Source organism: Coregonus clupeaformis, chromosome 18 (assembly GCF_020615455.1).
Source record: "Coregonus clupeaformis isolate EN_2021a chromosome 18, ASM2061545v1, whole genome shotgun sequence".
NCBI classification, from domain to species: Eukaryota; Metazoa; Chordata; class Actinopteri; order Salmoniformes; family Salmonidae; genus Coregonus; species Coregonus clupeaformis.
The window spans coordinates 47249306-47272177 of record NC_059209.1 but is presented as its reverse complement, the minus strand read 5'-3'; the positions used below and the strand labels follow the sequence as shown (position 1 = coordinate 47272177).

At 44.1% G+C, this 22872-nt stretch overlaps 1 protein-coding gene across 1 annotated transcript; it reads right to left on the bottom strand.

The window, feature by feature from the left end:
• Positions 1-1930: 1930 nt before the first annotated feature.
• LOC121530880 (protein dispatched homolog 3) lies at positions 1931-17853 on the bottom strand. Its single transcript, XM_041836193.2, has 21 exons — positions 17481-17853; positions 12818-13837; positions 11014-11233; positions 10596-10732; positions 8684-8818; positions 8419-8579; positions 8133-8272; positions 7901-7992; positions 7626-7790; positions 7262-7423; positions 6760-6909; positions 6505-6641; positions 6223-6392; positions 5989-6119; positions 5668-5843; positions 5445-5571; positions 5175-5320; positions 4895-5054; positions 4613-4726; positions 4202-4374; positions 1931-3059 (listed from the first exon to the last, which is right to left on the bottom strand). The coding sequence occupies exons 2-21, from the start codon at positions 13827-13829 to the stop codon at positions 2700-2702; spliced, it is 4068 nt and encodes a 1355-aa protein (XP_041692127.1). The 5' UTR covers positions 13830-13837; positions 17481-17853; the 3' UTR covers positions 1931-2699.
• Positions 17854-22872: the final 5019 nt, after the last annotated feature.

The following is a 22872-nucleotide window of genomic DNA, read 5'->3' as shown; positions in this document are numbered from 1 at the left end:
GTTACCCATATTCATCCCTAGACAGTGGCGGCTCCTGAAAAAATTCTCAGGGGGGGCAATTTTTCTGATGATTTAGGTGACCTACACACATTTTAAAAAAGATATGTCCAGCAACAACATGAAGACAGGGGCAGCATATAAGTCAATACCAGAAGCATTTATTGACTGATCTCAAAAGTGTTGGCTTACCAGGGTTGGTGGAGCCCTCAGTTTCATCTTTGCCTCGCAAAGCTAACTCAAACACTCCGCAAAACTTCACACACTGGATTAGCCGGCTGAGGATGTGGCGGTTCTTGCTAATGTCGTAGTAAATATATTTGTTATAGTGAATATGGAATATGATATGTTGAGTAAAATGTTGTGCTAAGATCTATTTAGGTCAGGAGCTGGTTATAAGTTATGTTCCTATCCAATAACAATGGACAAAAGGGTCCTATCTTGTCAGCCTTGTCAGTTTCAGTTCTCCAGTAAACTTGTGATTATCAACACTAACCTCATCGTTGTGGCGGCGGACAGCTAGCCTGTATCCCTCATCCAGTTGAGTGGGAATGTTCACTCTCCCCAAAGCAGACAATCTCAAACAGCTATCCATGTGGGTCTTTGACAGCTCATGTTTCTTAATCTTTCCTGAAAGATGGTGCATGTCCGTTACACACCAGTCGCTGTCCAAGCGGTGCTGTCTGCCGTGCCGCCTTCAGGGTGAAAGAGTAAGCAGGGGGTAGCAGAAGACTGCATTAGCTACATCGCAGCCTGCTAGCCAGGTTTTTCGTTCGTACCAATTTTTGGAAAATCCTCGGGTGTAGGACTTCCCCCTTTAGTAGAAACCTGTTGAATTATTAAATTTGGTCTGGGAGGTCCTAATTGTTTCGTTGCCAATTTATCTTCATTTGTTCGCCGACAAAAAGGAACTTCTTTCAAAGACACAATCGAGTTGCACTGAAGCCTAGCCATTTTTACAGTAGTAGTGAATTGATTGATGAGGCTACCCGCTCTTTTCTTAGTTACGTTCATGGTTACGTTACGTATGACGAAAGCGCGTAAGTGCAAGCCCTCAGAAACCCATAGAGATTGTATTGAAAGCTCTGATATTTGAAAAAAATAGATTTTACATGGGAGTCTATGACAGACTTCTGGGCGATTTTCAACCTGACTGAAATCGCCCCAAAAGGGGGGGGCATTTGAAGCACGACTTTAGCCTGATTGGACATTTAGTGGCACTGTGGCAGATCAGACGTCTAGATTACAACACTGATAACTACTGTTGCCGTGATATAATTGATTAGAAAAAAAATCCCTTCCTTTTCCCGTTTGGCAGTGCGTCGCCCATATCGCCCTATTGAACACACCGCCCCTGTCCCTAGAGTAGGCCTACAGCTACAGTACCTTTCATCACTGTTTTTACATCCTTCTAAATTTACATTTATTTGCCTTGTCCTGAATGATTTTATGACTCCTAACATTCTCTTCTGAACAATCAGATAAGTGAAGAGACACCCCACTGGGCAAAAACGGGTTTAATCAACAGTTTTATGTCATTTCAATCAAAAAAGTCTGTGATGACGCTGAATCAACGTGGATAACGGATTGGATTTGCAAAAAGTCATCAATGTAAGGGAATTGAGTCTTTTTTCACCCAATGTTTAACCTAAATCCAATGACACAGTGACATTTTTTATTGATTTCACATTGAATTCCAGCCAGGTCTGATAGACTAGACATAACATAGTAAACTCAAATTAGTATGACACAGTAGTTATGTTTGGTATGGTTTCATATGGTTGCGAACGTCTAGCAACCCAAAGCTTGCATGTTTCATAAAGAACAACTTTAGCATTTTAGCTAATTAGCAACTTTGCAACTACTTAGCATGTTACATAACCTTAACCTTAACCCTTTAACCTAACTCTTAACACTAACCTTAACCCCTAACCCTAACCCCTAGCCAGCCTAGCATATATCATATGAATTGTAATTCGTAACATATCATACGAAATGGATGATGGAGTTCCACAAATTAGTATATACCATAAGAAACGTAACATATCATACTAATTGGAGTGTCCCGGATTTACATGTACTATGTTACGTCTACCCCTGAGTCCAGGTTGTGAATTCATGTTAGTTGACAATTCAATCAAATGTAAATCAAAACTAGACATTGAACTGAGGTATGTGCCCAGTTGGATGTGATGTGAGTGATATCACTGGAATAAGGGAGTGCGTGACACATTCTGGCTTGTATTTTTTATGATACAATACCTGTCTTTTTGGACCTCAAAGTGTGGTTTCAAACTGACAGAGATGAGGTCAGTGCTAACAACAGCAGGTCAGAGAACAGTCAGTGATTTTCCTGTCAGGAACAGCATAACGTGGACAATAGAACAATGTGGACTCAACCAGTATTTCATTACCATTGTGTCATCTCCTTCTTTCAGCAGTAGGCTGGATCCACAGAAACCAAAGCATATCCTGCAGACTACTTATTCTCAACAGACTATGTTCTGTTCTTTTGGTAAACATTTATTCAACTTTAAATCATCCACACCAAGAAAGATCTACTTCCATAAGATGCTTTTACTTACATCTGAAACCTTCCACCTGCATTTATAGAACAATACTACACTGAGGTTTAGACTGAGCCTTTTGGTTCTGCTTACAGAGGTAACAGTGACAGTAGTGGTTGAGTTATGTTTGTGGGGTCACATGGTGACTGCTGTGTGCCAGGTGACTGGTCCTAGTAGCCCTCCTGCCCAACACAGGGCAGTGCCAAAGGCTATGGTGCCCAGTACTGCCAGGATGGCCTTCAACACAGCTCCAGGAGGCCTGTGGAAGTTGGCAGGGCCCATGGTGGCCAACATGGCTGCGGTCACAGTCAGGGTAAACAAGATGGACACTGCTGTGTTAATGGCCACGATCTGGCCAAACTTAGCAAAAGGTACAATGACACAGAAAAAGAGAGGGACTGTGGAGATCACTGTGGTGACAGCACTGGACACTATGGCAACTCCCACGTGGTTCACTGCATCTAGGGACCTTCTCTGCCTTTTAGCTGACAGGTTCTGAGAATGAAAAACAGATTAATATAATGAGTCTTTTCTCTTTATGCATTATTGCCCTCAGGCTTATTCCATTAAATATGATGACTTTTAAAGGCCCAGTGGAGTCAGAAAACGTGAATTTCCTGTGTGTTATATATTTCCAAATTATGAGGTTGGAATAATACTGTGAAAATGATGATAATGCCCTTTTAGTGTAAGCTCTGTTTGAAAAGAACACCTGAAATTTCAGCCTGTTTTGGTGGGATGGAGTTTTTTGACCTGCCTGGTGACATCACCAAATTAAATTAGTTAATAGACCAATAAGAAAGAGTTCCAAACCTCTCTGACAAAAACAGCACATTTTCAGTTTTCCCCTCCCCACTCAGACCACTCCCAGACAGTCCTAGCAGAATTCTTGCTTGAGAAATTAGCTAAGAAGCTATTTTTTTCTTCTTTTAAAAAAAACAATTTTAATTGAAAACAATCACAGTGAGGTACTAAATTGTTATCCAGAAATGATTTGATATTGAGATTAAAATGGCTACATTGGACCTTTAAGTAAACCGAATATTCTCGAGGCAAATCCTTCATTTACTGAGTTTTACTCTCTTACAGTAGAATGTATAAAGGAGTGAATTCAATACCTCTATGCCAGTTATAGATTATTACATTACATTTACATTTTAGTCATTTAGCAGACGCTCTTATCCAGAGCGACTTACAGTTAGTGAGTGCCAGAGGTGTGGACTCGAGTCATGTGACTTGGACTCGAGTCAGACTCGAGTCATGAATTTGATGACTTCAGACTCGACTCGACAAAATGTACAAAGACTTGCAACTCGACTTGGACTTTAACATCAATGACTCGTGACTTGACTTGGACTTGCGCCTTATGACTCGAGAAGACTTGCTACGAGGACTTGTAATGACTTGCAAAGGCTTGCTAAGAGGACTTGAAATGACTCGAAACTAAAATGTAGGACTTTGGACTCGACTTGAGACTTGATGGCTTTGACTTTTGACTCGACTTGGGACTTGCCTCATCTTTGACTCGACTTGACTCGGGACTCGAGGGCAAAGACTTGAGACTTACTTGTGACTTGCATAACAATGACTTTGTCCCACCTCTGGTGAGTGCATATCAGATTATGTGTTGTACGTACCATAGTGTGTCCTGGTGTGGCTGGTAAGGTCTCCCCAGCTAGCAGGTAGCCCTCCACCAGGTGCAGGCAGTAGTCCACTGAGGAGCCCACTAGGATGGACAGAGAGATGGCCTCCACGGCCCCCAACTCCCAGCCCAGCCAGTACATGATGGCCACCACCAGACAGATGACCCCTGTATTTGGTCAGGAGATCAGTCACACACTGACAGACAGATGACCCCTAACCCTCCCAAGGCTAAAACCACAGAAAATACAGTATGTACAGTACAACAGTTAGTGACTTCCTCTTACATTATTCCCAATAACACTTCATATCAATACTGCATCATATCTTATTATTGGATACTTTTCTCTGCAGTCTATGCACAGTGGGCCTATCAGATAACAAAGGCTTGATCAGCAGTGTCTTACCCAGGATGGTGAGCAGTATTGGCAGCAGCAGAAGCGGATGGGCAGTGAAAACAGACACAGCTGCCACACAGATGGCCAGGGACAGGAGCAGACTGCAGAGGGCGCTCTCGACACCTACAGAAAAGTCAGTCAGCACAGGAAGGTTACATTCCCAGAAGGACTGAAATAATAATATTTTAGATACATATTTATTAGCTGCCCGACAGGTAGTCGAAAAAATGAAACATTTATTAATTGTGCCTTAGGAATGGAACAACTGTGTCCTCCGGCCTCTCCACTTGCCTATGATTTCCATAAAGATCTGCTTCCAGTGCTCACAGGTCTGGAAACCTCTCCGTAGAGCAGAGGACTCTGGGAGAGTCGAGAGTTGCTCTTGTAGGAAGGTCTCCCATTGGAGGAAGTCTGAGTGAGTCTGGAAAGACGATTTCCCCTTGTAGGTGGTCTTGGGAACAGACAGATGAAAAAGACATGGGCTCAGTTTCTGGCACAGATCTGGACTGGGCTACAACATAACATTACATTAGAAGTGGTAGTATACACCATGGACAACCGTCGTACTTACAGACTCAAAGGCCATGGAGAGCCAGCTTACTCTGCCACCATGCGTCCCCACGACTCCATGGGACAGCTGGCCTGGCAGCAGGTTGGGCTCAGGGAGGGAGTGGCAGTCTGGGTTGAGTAAGGGCAGGATAGAAGAAAGCTTGTTGCCTGAGGGGGAGAGAGAGAGAGAGAGAGAGAGAGTACGAGAGAGAATACATGTAACTCATATCAAACATGGTTTGTATATGTGTGCTGTTAGATGTGTTAGACTGTGTGTCTGTGCAGTTGGTACCTGAGGGTAGACATTGGGCTCCTCCCGGCTTCACAAGCTGTTTATTAGCACTGATAGCTTTACAGATTTGGCAGAGGTGTCCAATCTCTTGGAAGATATCAAAGTTTGGATCCAATATCACACTGCCCTTTGGAGATAATTTAGAGCAAATCAATACCACTAAAACAGTATTGATTATTGAATTACACCTTATATCTTTATTGTCATGCAGTTGGCCCCTCACCATGTCCCCAATGACGTGGTTGTCTGTGCGTTGGGTGCGGTTGACTCCAAGTATTCCGAAAACCACAAACACCATCGCACCAGTGTCAACCAGAGGACGGACTGCTGGCTGGCCACAGCCACCTCCACTACAGGGGTTAAAACCAGAAGTCTTGGACCTTTTGGGTGAGGTGGAATCTTTGATATAAGGTAGAAATGAGGAAAAAAGTAACTCCCTCACATTCATAGGCAAACATTCATAGTACATGCTTTAATTTTAAACCAATGCGTATTTATGCAGTTCCCTGATATCTTCTGGCTCCAGGTGTTCTCCCTCTCTTACCTGTGGGGAGTGGAGTGTAGAAAGAGCCCTGTGTGGGTCCGTCAGGCCCGGAGCTGATCACACAGCCAGGTGGTTCTGCACACACTCGGCTGGGATGAGGACTCAGCTTGTGCTGGGCAAAGTATAGCCTCCTGGGAGGCACAAGGAGCTCTGTCAACAACTTGCCCACAAATAGCTTGACTGACTGACTAATTCACTATTCCGCCATCATCTGTCCCTCGACATTCCTCTTACCTGCTGTGCTGCTGCTCAGCCGATGCCACATAGAAGCTGAACTCTGACCTCCAGCCGTGGCGTGGGTCACATGACTGGGAAGTGATCATCCAGCGAGGGTGGGGGTGGTAGACACGGGACACACACACAGTCATGCGGTTGCTGAAGTTGCTGTGAGGTCCACTGTATGCCTGTTTAGAGACACCAGAAGTTATACTAAGTATATGATGGAGTTGGTTATCAGAGGTGAGATATTAGATCATAACCCAGTAATAATGTGTTTTTATTTGAGGGTCTCCTAACCTTAAAGGATGGAACTTCTCCATGCCCGACACTGAGGCTTTTCCAGGGCGATGGCACGCTGGTATTCAGAGAGAAGCGGTACAGAGTGATAGAAGCACCCACATCCAGCTTAGAGACATACACTGTCAGCAGAGGCCCTGTCATGAACGCATACAGTGAGTGGTAGTATTAGCAGTAGAGAAAAAGAGGCACACATTGACACAGATATATTCATGTGGATCCTCTTTGGATATATAATAACATTTTATCCAGTACCTGTTGTGATGGTGGAAGTGCTTGGTTTGATTGGGCTCTGTAGAGTTGAGTTTGAAGGGCTTTGTGTATGGTGCTGAGGGTGAAACCCAGGCATGGAGGGGGTAGTATGGGTAGAGCTGTGCAGAAGATGAGGTTTCTCCATGAAGAGACCTGCAGGAAATAGGACACTTCGATTCGACACTTCAAATCAATGCCAAATGCTTGGCTGCCCTTAATATCCTGATATATGCAATGGCCTGGGAGTGTTGTGAATGTGGGCACTGAACTGGAGCATGCAAATACCCGTAGGAAGAAAAATAATGTAATTGAGTCAGCTCTTATCAGGAGTCGACTGTAAATTAATATCCCAGTTTAAAATGAATTGTACTATGTCATATAAAAACATTTACAACCAGACAGTTGCAGGACATGGGTTTAAAGTTAATTTGGGTTTAAAGTAGTGGAATTGGTTTACTTTACACCCATCTGGGTTCCATCACACAGATTGATGGTGACGTCTCACCAGAGCACATGTGGCAGGAGATGCCCTGGGCACTGAGGTTGTTCCTCAGTCCCAGTAGAGTCTGGAGGTTGGTGTCTGGACGAAACAGTAACGGGGCATGAGTGGCTGGCCGCAGGAGGCAGCAGCAGCCAGCAGACAGCAGCAGGACCAGGATGTAGAGGCCTATGGGCAGCAAGACAAAGACTGGCCTGTAAGAGAGGCAGTTCAGATGGCATAGATCACTGAGGGGAGAGGCATACGATAAAATTGATTTTCTGTGAGGAAGAGCCAGGGATAGGCAATACAAAACACTTAAGTTGAAAAAAGCATATGGGCATCATGAGATGTGGTCCTCCCAGCCCCTGAAGACAGACATAGCCCTTACCTAGAATTACTTTGCGTTTCTCCACGGCTGGCTCTGCCACCCAGTGCCTCAGAGCCCACTGAAGGTTAGCGCTAACCACGCCTGCAGTCCCCCGCCCTGGGGGTGAGAGCGAGGTCTCCACTGACAGGGACAAAATGGCTGCATCTACATCTGTGTCACAGGAGCCTGGATGAGACAGGGTGAGACAGAAAGAGGGGGTGAATAGTGTCAGGACTCATTTACCTTTCATTCTTCTGCCCTTCATTTATCCAGCTCTGTCCAGATCAGTATCTCACCTGGCTCCATCTCCACCGACAGGAGGGCCACATCTTCATCCTCATCTGACAAAGGACTGTGACTCACTGACAGTCCTGTAAGTGCTTTCCACCTTTAAGATAAAGTGTATCTGAGAGATGCAGCTTTAGAACCTCACTTTGTTCATAATAGGAAAACAGAATGAAAAGGCAAGCACCACAACAATAAGAACTCTGTTCTGTAGAAAAAAACGGAGGAAAGTTGGAATCACACCATTTGAGACAGGCATTCTCCTGGGGATCAACACACTGGGTCCAGATACACAGGGCAGCGGGCATGAGGATGGACACCCAGAGCCAGCAGCAGCTGACGATGAGGGCCATGAACAGGCCAAAGTCATGCACTGCCGGAATCTGTTTGTAAGGATAAAAGACCTCAATATCGCAATAAATGTACATTGTACTTTTCATATTGATACATATACAAACAGTTCCACCTCACAGCCATTCATTCCCTTTGGAAGGATAATGTGATGTGGACTGACAATATCTCTGAGTACCTGTGAGAAGGTGTTGGCAGCGTAGGCAGCTGCGGTGGTGAAGGAGGTGAGGAAGGTGGCTCGGCCGGCAGTTTTTACCGTGTACATCATCCTCTGCACCGGGTGGACCAAGTGGGAAGCCTGTCTGAAGGTACTGATGAACACAAACACATCATCCACACCTGGAGAACAGTAAGAGGGGAAACAGAATAAAGAGTGGCATGTTACCTGTTACCAGTTTGACCATGAGAGAAATTATAGAGTATATTTATATATTGTCACTAACCAATGCCAATGATCACAAAGGCTGCAACTCCATTGAGGATGCCAAGGTATCTCACCCCAAAGACCACATGGTAGAGGAAGAGAGCCACCAGGCAGCTCAGACCAATGCTAGTGAGCCCAAAGAATGTCAGGAACACTGTAGACACAACAAAGTGACTGAGTGGGAGACCTCATGCTACAAGTCTTGTATGTGGTATCAAAATTCTAAGAATAAGATACTTATGCTAGCTTTTTTCAGATACTACAGTGGGGAAAAAAAGTATTTAGTCAGCCACCAATTGTGCAAGTTCTCCCACTTAAAAAGATGAGAGAGGCCTGTAATTTTCATCATAGGTACACGTCAACTATGACAGACAAATTGAGAGAAAAAAAATCCAGAAAATCACATTGTAGGATTTTTAATGAATTTATTTGCAAATTATGGTGGAAAATAAGTATTTGGTCACCTACAAACAAGCAAGATTTCTGGCTCTCACAGACCTGTAACTTCTTCTTTAAGAGGCTCCTCTGTCCTCCACTCGTTACCTGTATTAATGGCACCTGTTTGAACTTGTTATCAGTATAAAAGACACCTGTCCACAACCTCAAACAGTCACACTCCAAACTCCACTATGGCCAAGACCAAAGAGCTGTCAAAGGACACCAGAAACAAAATTGTAGACCTGCACCAGGCTGGGAAGACTGAATCTGCAATAGGTAAGCAGCTTGGTTTGATGAAATCAACTGTGGGAGCAATTATTAGGAAATGGAAGACATACAAGACCACTGATAATCTCTCTCGATCTGGGGCTCCACGCAAGATCTCACCCCGTGGGGTCAAAATGATCACAAGAATGGTGAGCAAAAATCCCAGAACCACACGGGGGGACCTAGTGAATGACCTGCAGAGAGCTGGGACCAAAGTAACAAAGCCTACCATCAGTAACACACTACGCCGCCAGGGACTCAAATCCTGCAGTGCAAGACGTGGCCCCCTGCTTAAGCCAGTACATGTCCAGGCCCGTCTGAAGTTTGCTTGTGCATTTGGATGATCCAGAAGAGGATTGGGAGAATGTCATATGGTCAGATGGTAAAAACTCAACTCGTCGTGTTTGGAGGACAAAGAATGCTGAGTTGCATCCAAAGAACACCATACCTACTGTGAAGCATGGGGGTGGAAACATCATGCTTTGGGGCTGTTTTTCTGCAAAGGGACCAGGACGACTGATCCGTGTAAAGGAAAGAATGAATGGGGCCATGTATCGTGAGATTTTGAGTGAAAACCTCCTTCCATCAGCAAGGGCATTGAAGATTAAACGTGGCTGGGTCTTTCAGCATGACAATGATCCCAAACACACCGCCCGGGCAACGAAGGAGTGGCTTCGTAAGAAGCATTTCAAGGTCCTGGAGTGGCCTAGCCAGTCTCCAGATCTCAACCCCATAGAAAATATTTGGAGGGAGTTGAATGTCCGTGTTGCCCAGCGACAGCCCCAAAACATCACTGCTCTAGAGGAGATCTGCATGGAGGAATGGGCCAAAATACCAGCAACAGTGTGTGAAAACCTTGTGAAGACTTACAGAAAACGTTTGACCTGTGTCATTGCCAACAAAGGGTATATAACAAAGTATTGAGAAACTTTTGTTATTGACCAAATACTTATTTTCCACCATAATTTGCAAATAAATTCATTAAAAATCCTACAATGTGATTTTCTGGATTTATTTTCCTCATTTTGTCTGTCATAGTTGACGTGTACCTTTGATGAAAATTACAGGCCTCTCTCATCTTTTTAAGTGGGAGAACTTGCACAATTGGTGGCTGACTAAATACTTTTTTTCCCCACTGTATGTATGACAGCAAATGAAATATAGTAAATGTTAGAATAACATGCATTTAATATCCAATGCAGGTGAGAGAGTGCATGGGACCTTACCTGAGAAGGAGGTAAGGACATAGACCAGTAGAGTGATGCAGCCCCCACTGATCAGCGCCAGCAACATGTCTCTGTGGAAGGTCTGTCTCACCTCGTTATCAAACAGCTCTGTGCCCCCATACAACACCTTCACCTGGCTGGCATCACACAAACCCAGAGAGACACTCGTAGTCAGAAAGAGGGAATGATAGAATTCTGTGTGGGTGTCGTGAAAGGAGGGACTCTTTTGATGTGCTTAATTACAATTGGAAATCGGAGACAATATTTACAAAGTCAAGTCTTGAGGGAAATTAAAATCAACATCAGTTAATCTCAATATCCATGGCTCATTTGTTTTTTATAATGTGGTTCTTTTAGAGTTTACACAGCACACAGCGTACCATCAGCATTGACAGAGGGCCCATAAGCCATAGCCCACCTGGTGGACTGCTGAGCCAGGATGTCAGCGTACTGAACTACAAAGTTCCTGAAGCGCTGCCTCTGCTCCTCAGGCCGGTCTTGGAGGGAGTAGTATGAGGGCAGCGGAGCTCCGAATTGGATCTCACTGCGCAGGAGAGAGGAGGAGAGTCGGTCAGGGGCCAGACTCTCATCCACATACCAGTAGAACTGTGGGTGGGTGATCGCTAGACTCAGAGCACCTGGGAGCAGAAACACAAGTGAAGATCAAAGTGGTAGTCACTGCCTGCTCCCTTTGATGTTACGATTGATCTCCCGTATTAAAATGAAAGACGAGCTCCCTACTTATTCCTGCAGAGCAGTGACTGTACCAGTGGAGGCTCCTCAGAGGAGGAAGGGGAGGATCATCCTCCTCAGTGATAATAATCGTTTTTAGACAAAACTATACTAAATATAATCACGTCACCAAATAATACATTAAAACACACTATTTTGCAATGAAGGTCTACAGTAGCCTCAACAGTACTCTGTAGGGTAGCACCATGCTGTAGCCGGAGGACAGCTAGCTTCCGTCCTCCTCTGGGTACACTGACTTCAATACAAAACCTAGGAGGCACATGGTTCCATAAACTTACACAGTAATTATGACAACTTCTGGAGGACGTCCTCCAACCTATCAGAGCTCTTGCAGCATGAACTGACGTTGTCCACCCAATCAAAGGATCAGAGAATGAATCTAGTACTGAAAGCATAAGCTACAGCTAGCTAGCACTGCAGTGCATAACATGTTGTTAGTAGTTGACTCAAAGAGAGAGAAAGACAATAGTTGAACAGTTTTTAATAAATTAATTTCTTCCAAAATGAAGGAGAAGCAAGAGAGAGATAGAGAGAGAGATTGTCTTTATTTCACTTTCAGTTTCACTTACTTAGCTAGCTAATGCAGCTACTCAAACACCCTGCTCAGACAGAGGGATGCTATATTAGCTAGCTGGCTATGACTATCCAACACAACACTGGAACTCTTCCAAGTCAAGGTAAGCTTTTGGTTTTACTAATTTATTGCCTCCGGGGCCCGCCGGTGTAAGTGCTAAACTGCTTACTGACTGTACACTGTAATGTTACTGCATGATTGTAGCGGGTTTACTAACGTGTTAGTTCTATTAGCTATGTTGATTATGACGTTACTTTATCTAATATGGTGTCAACGATGTAGGCTGTGTGTAGCGGTTATGATATGGTTTGGCTTGGAAAGGTTTTTCGCCTGGTCACATACAGCTGATGTGTTGTGCATTGAAGTCCACAAGCGAAGGGACAAGGTGAGAGGAGAGCACATAGATGCGAGAAGGAATACAATGTGGCTGCTATGAAAGTGAACTGTGTTTACGCGTGATCAGGGGTGTATTCATCCTGCCGATTCTGTTGAAAAAGGTTTCTTAAATGGAAGCAAAAAAAACAAAACGGGGATAAACATACCTGAATTTGTCCAATAGAAACTCTCATTTGCAACTGTTGGACTAATGATTACACCCTACTGTATATCAGCTCAACCTGTGTGCACCTACGTTGTAAACTTTCATTCATTGGCTAGGTTGTAGCAACCTCATGATGGATATAGGGAAAAGTCTAGTATCATGTAGTAGCCTAAACCTATCGCTCTTACATTGAACTGGGTGAATGGAATATGAATGACAGTCATCCAATATGCTGTAATAGAAATAAGGCCATGCTCATGAAAAAAGAAAAACGTCCTCCCTCATCTTAAACAGCACTGACCGCCACTGGACTGTAACTACATTAATGCCAAGTTTTATTAACCTCAGACTCACCATGGATGTCAGCCAGGTCAGGTCCCATACCATCATAGTAGATCCTGCCTCCACGTTCACTGGGGAAGAGGTAGGAGAGGAGGGAGCTTGGAGGGGAGCAGTAGGAGGGGCCCAGTGGCAGGTCTCTCAGGACCTCCAGAGGTTTCCAACAGAACTGCTGGAACTGGGGATGCTGCATGAGCAGGTGCTCTATGTGGTGGATGGTGCGGAGACGCTCTGGGGTGAAGATGTTGTTGTCCCCACCCTGAGCTACAAACACCAGCTCCATCCTCCACAGGGCTTGGCTCTGCAGGTATGAGTAGTTGGGAGCAAACCTGTGCATCCTAGTCCGAGATCTCTCACTGTGCCTGTCGCTTTCTTCCCCTTTGGACTCACGACTCTCAGGTTTTCCTAAGTTAGTTGTATTTTTATCCTCCTCTCTTAACTCTGCTTTACCAGCCCTTGCCTCTCTATGCCTCTCAGTCTCTTGCTGACTCAGGGCAACTCCTCTCTGTTGCATAACTACTCTTTTGGACGTGTGGTTTTTCAGAGATTTCGTGTTCAGCTCTCCATGTGATGTCCAAGTGAATGCTCCATCTTCCTGCCTACCCAGTCTGTCCAACAGCAGCTCCTGTAGAGCAGTGGAGTCATAGTGGTCCACGTCACGCCTGCGTCTGTCCAAGGACCCCAACTGAGTCTTTATGGCAATGGTGAGTGCATCAAACCGCTCAGCGGAGAAGTGGCTGTGAACCTCAAAGGCACTGTAGGAAAGGTCTATGTCCAATGGGGGGCAGTATAGGAACATGTAGGCAGAGAGGGCACAGGGAAGAAAGACTCCAACTCCCAGGACCACCCCACTCACCCAGGGCTGTGTGTAGACCCAGCCCACTGCCCCCCAGACTACGCTGCCTCCAGTGGCGCTGCTCCCCCCATTAATCTGTGTATCTGACTCCCCATCCTCCTCCACCTGCTCCTCTTCCTCCTCAGCATCCCAGCTGCTCTGGAATAACAACGGCTCGTCTTCTAAGTCCATGGCAGCACCTGTCAAACACACAGAGTACTTCATCATCACTCACTCTCCTAATGTAAATCCTCTTCTGTCCTTGGACATGAAAATATAGACCTAAACTATAGGTGATTTACAGAGCAGTCTTAATAGTGGTTCAGGATATTCTGCAGTATACAGCCAGCAAGGGCACAACAATTACATATGTCCCTCAACAGCCAAGACACACAGGGTTCCTATTCAGCTCACAGAAAAGTCATGGGGAAAATTTAGGAAGAAGATGGACCTTGTCTCAAGGGCCCAAAGCAGTGTATGTTCTGTCATTTTAGATGCTGAATTGTGGCTGGATCCTCTCACTCCTTCCTTCAGTGTGTGCGAAAACCGTTTCCCCTTGAGTGCTCGGTGGTGTCCTTGTCCATATCAGCAGTCGACTTGGGTTCAGCTGATCTGCAGCTAATTAAATCATCTCACTTGTCTAATTACTGACAGGGGAGAGAGGTGTGGAACGTAAGAGAGAGGTGTGTAGGGATGTAGCTCGGTTGGTAGAGCATGGCGTTTGCAACGCCAGGGTTGTGGGTTCGATTCCCACGGGGGGCCAGTATGAAAAATAAAATAAAATATGTATGCACTCATTAACTGTAAGTCGCTCTGGATAAGAGTGTCTGCTAAATGACGTAAATGTAAATGTGTGGAATATGAGAGGTGTTTTATCCCTGGTGATGGACAGCTTCTGCCTGATTGTTTCAAACTATTGTTCCTTCCTATTCTCACTCCACTGCAAACACAGGATAATGCAGTGACTTGGTATTCAAGTGGCAATAGTGGTGCTAAAGGCAAATTGGCAAGTCATCTACTATCTTTAGAATAAAGCTCCAGGATCATCTAGGTGGGGTGGGGAGGCCAAAAGAGCGGTAGCATCATTTCCATATCTCTCTTCAGCCTGGGTCTTCAATATTTCCCGATAAGGTAAGTGTGTTTGGATCGATTGTTCATTGGGTTGTTAAGTAAACCTATGGCCATCAAGAACCAAGATAGGCATTATGATAATTTGTGTAATTAGCCGTTATCAGCCGTAGTGGGCTATCTATTCAGAGTTGCAGCTGCAACTGCACATAGCCATGAATACACTATATTCAAGGAGATCACCATGACAATGAGTCCACCCAATGCCATGCCATTGTTCAAGACAGAGAAGGACACCACTGAACGCGTTCACTGAGAAAACAGAGCAGTTCAACATCTGTCTGCACTGGGAAAACATCTGGGTCTGCAGCCCCTTCAGAGGACAAATTCATTAGACACAAGATCAGTCCGTTGGGAGGGCAGAGGGATGGAGGGCGAGGAAGATGGTAAAGGAGAGGGAGAGAGAGAAGGAGGGGAAAAGAGAGGGAAGGAGAGAAAGAGGGAAAGGAGAGGAATGGAGAGAAAGAGGGGAAATGAGAGGGAGGGAGAGAAAAAGGGGGAAGGGAGTGGAATGGAGAACCTTAAGCTCCAACAGTCACCCGCCAACAAATGATGATCTCCTGTGTGATAAAAGGAAGCTTTGTGCTGTTTGATATTCAAGGCAGTCTAAATCCACTAGCTCTGTACATTTCCTGAACTGCCATGTTTGTTTCCACATCCCTGGAATTGCTGATCAGTTGTCGTGAGACACCATGCTGGCCCCTCATACTTACACTACTCATCAAAGACTGTTATGTAGACTTGGTGCTATTAAAGCAACGCTGTGCATTTCATGTTAATGGTTGCCGGCTGAGTGCACCGTTACACAGACATAGCATGAAGTAGACCCTCCCTGGATCCCTCCACCAACATGCAGAGTACTGCGATGCCTCCTAGAGTAATCTGTCTCTGACAGACTCCTGGGACACATCATTTTCCCCTGTTAATGAATTCAGCCGCGCCGCTTTGCCAACCATACGATATCTAATGTACATTAATTATGAGAGAAGCCTCAACTGCAGGCTAACGCTCCCACTGCTGAACCGAGAATGAGGAACGTGTTGACAAGCTGAGAGAATTGTTAAACTTTTCTATTTATTCTCAATGCTTGAGAGCGGAGGGAGTCAATTTAGACTGTGCAGGCGGGGAATAAAAATAGAAGGCAATTTGGCAAAGACTGGCTTTATGGACAACAAAAGTATTCTCCCATCTGTTTCAATCTGCATGATTCTGGAACTCTTTATCCTTCTAGTCTTACTCACTCCTTGGTCTGACATTTAGTTTAAGCCCCATATTGTAGAGCCGCTGTCCAGCAGAATTTATAGGTTATTTTCAACTACAGATTTTCCACAGCAAAAATAAATAAATTGGATGCATTTTTTACATTATTGACAATGCTGTGACATACCAATTGCCCTGATACAACTATTCAAAAATAAATGCGGTGAAGTTCTGTCCTTGAGCTGTTCTTGTCTATTAATGTTCTGTATTATGTCATGTTTCATGTTTTGTGTGGACCCCAGGAAGAGTAGCTTCTGCTTTCGCAACAGCTAATGGGGATCCTAATAAAATACCAAAATACCAGTTAATATCCTTATGTGAATAAACTTTGGAGTGTGAAGCACCAAAGACCAGGGTTGAATGCCAGTTGGTGACTATTGCAGTTGTGTGGCAGAGTGTGGTTTTCTTGGTACTGTGCAAGCGGTGTTAGTCTCATGTGGACCTGATGTGGTACTATAAACACTCCCAGCATGCCATCCTACTAACTAACAGGCATAAAGCTTTTCTTTCTTACTTTTTGGGTATGTGCTGATGCGTGTGTGCATGTGCGAGTGTGTGTACAAGCATCTAGAAAGGTGGGGGTAAGGGGGATACATAACCTTCCTTACTGACAACAGCTAAAAATAGTACACTCTCCTCTGCTTTCCTTCCTTCCTCCCCTCCCTCTTGTTTCATCCTCCCTCCATCTCATTCAATATGGATTTCACACCGTTTCTCCTGCCCCACAGATTCAGCATGGTGTAATTTCACAGAGCATGCAAAACCATTTAATACAGGGACATTAATCTCAGCCTAGCACTCCAGAAGACAGACATTGATTATGTATGAACACTGAGTATCACTACAGGGGAATCACTGAGGGTGATGCCTCTATTCTTCACAGATCCCCAGGATATAAAGGTTTGGCACAGTTCAAGTGTTAAGAGCTCACACCCTCATGCTCCTTTTGCACCTAATGATAATAATTTGTTTGATATTTGCATACATGGATGACCCCCTTAACACATGCAAGTACTGTAAACTCAAAGCTGAAAGCTCACTATTGCTGCTACACCTGCATGAGAGATTGTGGGTGATTGCAAAAGACAGAATGATTGCCTGGAGATCTACAGGGCAATTTCCTTTCACTCTAAGAATTCAAATGCAAAATCATGTGAAGTTTGACAACAGACGAAATCAATGTAATCTTTGCCTGGTCCTGGGTTTCTTCAAAGGTCTCTGAAACTTCTCTATCCACCTGAGAGCTCTATTTACTACAGCTGTGCTCCTCAGAGGCTGCAGGCAGAGTTGACCTTTCCTGCCACCTATTGACTATGTTATTTGGCTTAGTAAATGAGAGAATGATAGGATAATGCCATGCTCAGTTGTTGTTGTAGCATGTAGTTAATTATTTAAGCATCTGTAACACCTAAACAAAATATACATTTAGTGTATGGCAGAGCCTGAGAATCTTACCTGAGCTTGATGAGTAGAGGTATGAACTGATGGGATGTGCAGCCCTATGGGGTCCTCTTCTGAGGATGCAAACCTATGCTGAACAATTTCATCTCAAACTTGTTCTCCAGATGCTCTCTTAATTTTCTCTGTTGATCCGTTTTATTTTCATAGTACTCTAGCTCCACGAGGCTCAGCACAGCCTCTCCGACACAGGACTTATGAGATCTTTCATTTGCTCAATAAGTCTTGGCTACCATAATTTTTTGTTTTTGTTTTCTCCCTTTCATTATCTCTTCCCTCCCTCCTCTGTGCCTGGTTGTCCAGGCGACGGAGTCAGTGCGAGTATCAGTTCTTTCACTCTCCCATCAGCTCCTCTCTCTCATGGCTTTGTTCAGGCTCCTCTCCTGACTGGCTCACCAATGGGAGAGGAGGGGAGGAGAGCACAGCCCTGAGCATCAAGGAGACTACGTGTGACGGGATAAATCTCATCACAGCCTAACAGGTAAAGCAGAAAGAGGACTGACTCTGATTCAAGCTCTATTTGACAGGAAACACGTGCCTTACATGAAGGTTTTGCCAGGAGACTGCAGCAGAGTCCCCCTCTAGTTTAAAGAGGATTTTGTTGGTATAGTCTGGTCGTGGCTCTGTGAGGAGGAAACGGGTAGGAGGGGGGTAGTAGAGGACATTGGCCAGAGTAACTGGATACAGTGGAAGACGAGGTGTATGCCATATCATTTCCACCCCAGGAATCTGTGCCCATTAAGCATCTCTTATTTTTTTGTTCCCCAATTCCCTGCTGCATTCACATCTAATGAATTTTGTTAAATGCAACGCTCTCTGAGCTATCATTATTCAACATGAAATTACATTTGTGATTGAGGTTATTTGAGTAGGCTGCTATGATTGAATAATATGGTTAGAGAGGGCTGCTTGCTGTCACATCACTTTGCTTTATTACGATACCGTGATGGTTTTACATATTCTCTCCACTGTTTACTCAACTGATTGTGCCCATTTGTCCATGTACTGATTCACTACACTGGGCATAGACCTAGTTCAATCTCCTCAAACTCATTTCGGTCATGAATGAGTGGTTTGATAATGTTATAGTCTAATAACATACACTCACATATCCTTTTTATCAATCACTTCATTATCCATCTCAAACTTTCAAAACTACACTGAACAAAAATATAATACATGCAAAATGTCAAAGATTTTTCAGAGTTCATAAGGAAATAGGTCAATTGAAATAAATTCATTAGGCCCTAATCTATGGATTTCACATGACTGGGAATACAGATATGCATCTGTTGGTCACATATACCATAAATAAATAAAAAGGTAGAGGTGTGGATCAGAAAACCAGTCAGTATCTGGTGTGACCACCACCAGTGGCCATCGAAGGTGATCAATGTGGTCCTCTGTAGCTCAATTGGTAGAGCATGGCGCTTGTAACGCCAGGGTAGTGGGTTCGATCCCCGGGACCACCCATACGTAAAAATGTATGCGCACATGACTGTAAGTCGCTTTGGATAAAAGCGTCTGCTAAATGGCATATTATTATTATTATTGTTATTATTATTATCATTTGCTCACTGAAGCCGGTTACGACGGCGAACTGGTCAGGTCAAGACCCTGGTGAGGACGACAAGCACGTAGATGAGCTTCCCGGGGACGGTTTCTGACAATTTGTGCAGAAATGATTTGGTTGTGCAAACCCCTAGTTTCCTCAGCTGTCCAGGTGGCTGGTCTCAGACGATCCTGCAGGTGAAGAAGCCGGAATGTGGAGGTCCTGGGCTGGCGTGGTTACACAGTCTGCGGTTGTGAGGCCGGTTGGACGTACTGCCAAATTCTCTAAAACGACGTTGGCGGCAGCTTATGGTAGATAAATAAACATTCAATTCTCTGGCAACAGCACTGGGGGACATTCCTACAAACTTGAGACATCTGTGGCATTGTCTTGTGTGACAAAACTACACATTTTAGAGTGGCCTTTTATTGTCCCCAGCACAAGGTGCACCTGTGAATTGATCATGCTGTTTAATCAGCTTCTTAATATGCCACACCTGTCAGTTGGATGGACTATCTTGGCAAAGTTGAAATGCTCACTAACAGGGATCTAAACACATTTGTGCACAACATTTAAGAGAAATAAGCTTTTTGTGCATATGGAACATTTCTGGGATCTTTTATTTCAGCTCATAAACATGGGACCAACACATTACATGTTGTGTTTATATTTTTGTTCAGTGTGATATCCAAGCCTCGCCTGTGCGTTTATACACACGCACCAGAAGACAGCCAATCCATCATTGCTAAACGGCAGTATTTTAGATAAGGCTGACATTTAGATTGCTGCTGGTTTTCTCAATTACAACGGGTGTTGTTGCACGTGATAGGCAGGGAAAATGAGGTTGCAGACAGGGCCAGGAGTGTAAGTGCAAGTCAATCGGTCTCTGCAACATGCAGGCCACTTTGTCATTGTCTTTTTCAAGTAGGATCCCATCTTACCTCAGAATATTCCTACATATCTAGTGATTTTCGCTCACCTGCTTAGGAATAGAGGAAAATGGCGATAGATACCAGACTGCTGTGAGTCATAGCCATCTGCAGGACTGAATGGGAAATTATTGGACAATTCTGCAGATCTTATCATGATCTCGCAGATCATATAAATTATAAGGACATCCTTCAAAACAATCTCACAGCGACCAGACTGTTGTTGTTAGCGTTTAATGAGTCCCTCCCATCTGAACAGACATCATTCCATCAATTTACATGTATTGGCAGGCAAGCACTTTCAGGCAGTTTGTAAAGATGTAAGATTACATTTAAATAATATAAAACACACACACTCTCATTCAGACAGAAAAACATAAAAGACATTCACACATACTGTCCTTTCAGAAAGACAACGTGCTCTCCTTGATCACATAGAAGTCAGTGTTTCTGCTAGATGGTGCTTGGTACTTGTTCCTTTAAGGCTTTCTGAATAATCATCAGCATCCTTTGGGAACATTTCCATGACTTTTGGCATACAAAAACAGATACACACTTAAGACATAAATAATTTGATTAACTTTAGAATCTCGAATTCTAAATGGCTGGAGGGTGGGGAAGATACACTAACATCATGCAATTGGTACTGAATCACAAATAAAGGGCTGCAGGGCATACTCCCCTTGGGGATCTACATCAACAAAATGAGAATACATGAGAATATAATTACAGGTACATGCACAAGTTCAATCAGAAACAATGTTGGTCTGGGGGGGGGGTAACTGGGGTACAATGTTGCAATTCATTCTGAGATTGCGAAAATTATTTTACTGTCCTTTGGCTAAATGGATTTCTACAATGAATCTCTATACCCCTGGCCCCCAAATCATTGCTGGACTCAACCATATCTATTCTGAATCTCCTGACAAGCTAGGAATACAATATCTCTCTCATATATATATATATATATATATATATATATATAGCTGTGGAAAAAATTAAGAGAACACTGCACATTTTTCTTAAATCAGCATCTCTACATGTATGACAGCCATTCCATTCCAGTGTCTGTTGAATTCCAACACAGGCACACCTCATTCTCCTGAATTAGGTACTGATTAGGTGGTCACATGAACCAAATCTTATATAACGAGGAAAAGTATAAAAACCACTGCTGTGGTCATCACTATCCTCTTGCAATAGGACCAGCTGGATGGCAAAAACAGTGCTAATAGTACCTCAAAAGTAATATTAATAAAAAAATAACTATTGACCATGCCAAAAGAGTTGAAAAGGAAAGTTTTGAGTGAGGAAAAGAAGGGTTCAATTCTGGCTTTACTGGCAGAGAGATACAGTGAGCGTCAGGTTGCTTCCATCCTTAAAATTTCAAAGACGGCGGTTCATAAGAACAAGGTCAAGCAGCAGACATTGGGGACAAGAAAGCTACAGACCGGCAGAGGGCGAAAACGACTCTCTACTGACCGGGATGACCGCCAACTCATTCGAATGTCACTCAACAACCGTAGGATGACATCAAGTGACCTACAAAAAGAATGGCAAACGGCAGCTGGGGTGAAGTGCACGGCGAGGACGGTTCAAAACAGGCTCCTAGGGGCAGGGCTGAAGTCGTGCAAAGCTAGAAAAAAGCCCTTCATCAATGAGAAGCAAAGAAGAGCCAGGCTGAGGTTTGCAAAATACCATAAGGATTGGACCGTAGAGGACTGGAGTAAGGTCATCTTCTCTGATGAGTCCAATTTTCAGCTTTGCCCAACACCTGGTCGTCTAATGGTTAGACGGAGACCTGGAGAGGCCTACAAGCCACAGTGTCTCGCACCCACTGTGAAATTTGGTGGAGGATCGGTGATGATCTGGGGGTGCTTCAGCAAGGCTGGAATCGGGCAGATTTGTCTTTGTGAAGGACGCATGAATCAAGCCACGTACAAGGTTGTCCTGGAAGAAAACTTGCTTCCTTTTGCTCTGACATTGTTCCCCAACTCTGAGGATTGGATTTTTCCAGCAGGACAATGCGCCATGCCACACAGCCAGGTCAATCAAGGTGTGGATGGAGGACCACCAGATCAAGACCCTGTCATGGCCAGCCCAATCTCCAGACCTGAACCCCATTGAAAACGTTTGGAATGTGATCAAGAGGAAGATGGATGGTCACAAGCCATCAAACAAAGGCGAGCTGCTTGAACTTTGGCACCAGGAGTGGCATAAAGTCACCCAACATCAATGTGAAAGACTGGTGGAGAGCATGCCAAGACGCATGAAAGCTGTGATTGAAAACCATGGTAATTCCACCAAATATTGATTTCTGAACTCTTCCTAAGATAAAACATTAGTATTGTGTTGTTTAAAAATGAACATAAACTTATTTTCTTTGCATTTTTCGAGGTCTGACAACTTTGTTATTTTGACCAGTTGTCATTTTCTGCAAATAAATGCTCTAAATGACAATATTTTTATTTGGAATTTGGGAGAAATGTTGTCAGTAGTTTATAGAATAAAACAAAAATGTTATTTTTACCCAAACACATACCTATAAATAGTAAAACCAGAGAAACTGATAATTTTGCAGTGGTCTCTTAATTTTTTCCACAGCTGTGTGTATATATATATACACACACACACACACACATACATACATACATACATACTGTGATGCCACGAGAGGCTACCGCTTCCAGCGGGGTTGCCCAAGTAGTGCAAGGAGTCCAGGTTCAACCAAAACAAGGATTTTTATTAAAGGTCTTCGGCAACTAACGAAATTATAACACAATTCTCTTCTTCCCCGAGCCCACCCTCCAGACCGTGTCTCTTCCCTTCCAAAACAACTCCAGCCTATCAGCCCCTGATTGGTTTCAGCTGCGTGGGAAGATTGGCCACAGAGGGTTGGAGTTCCCGA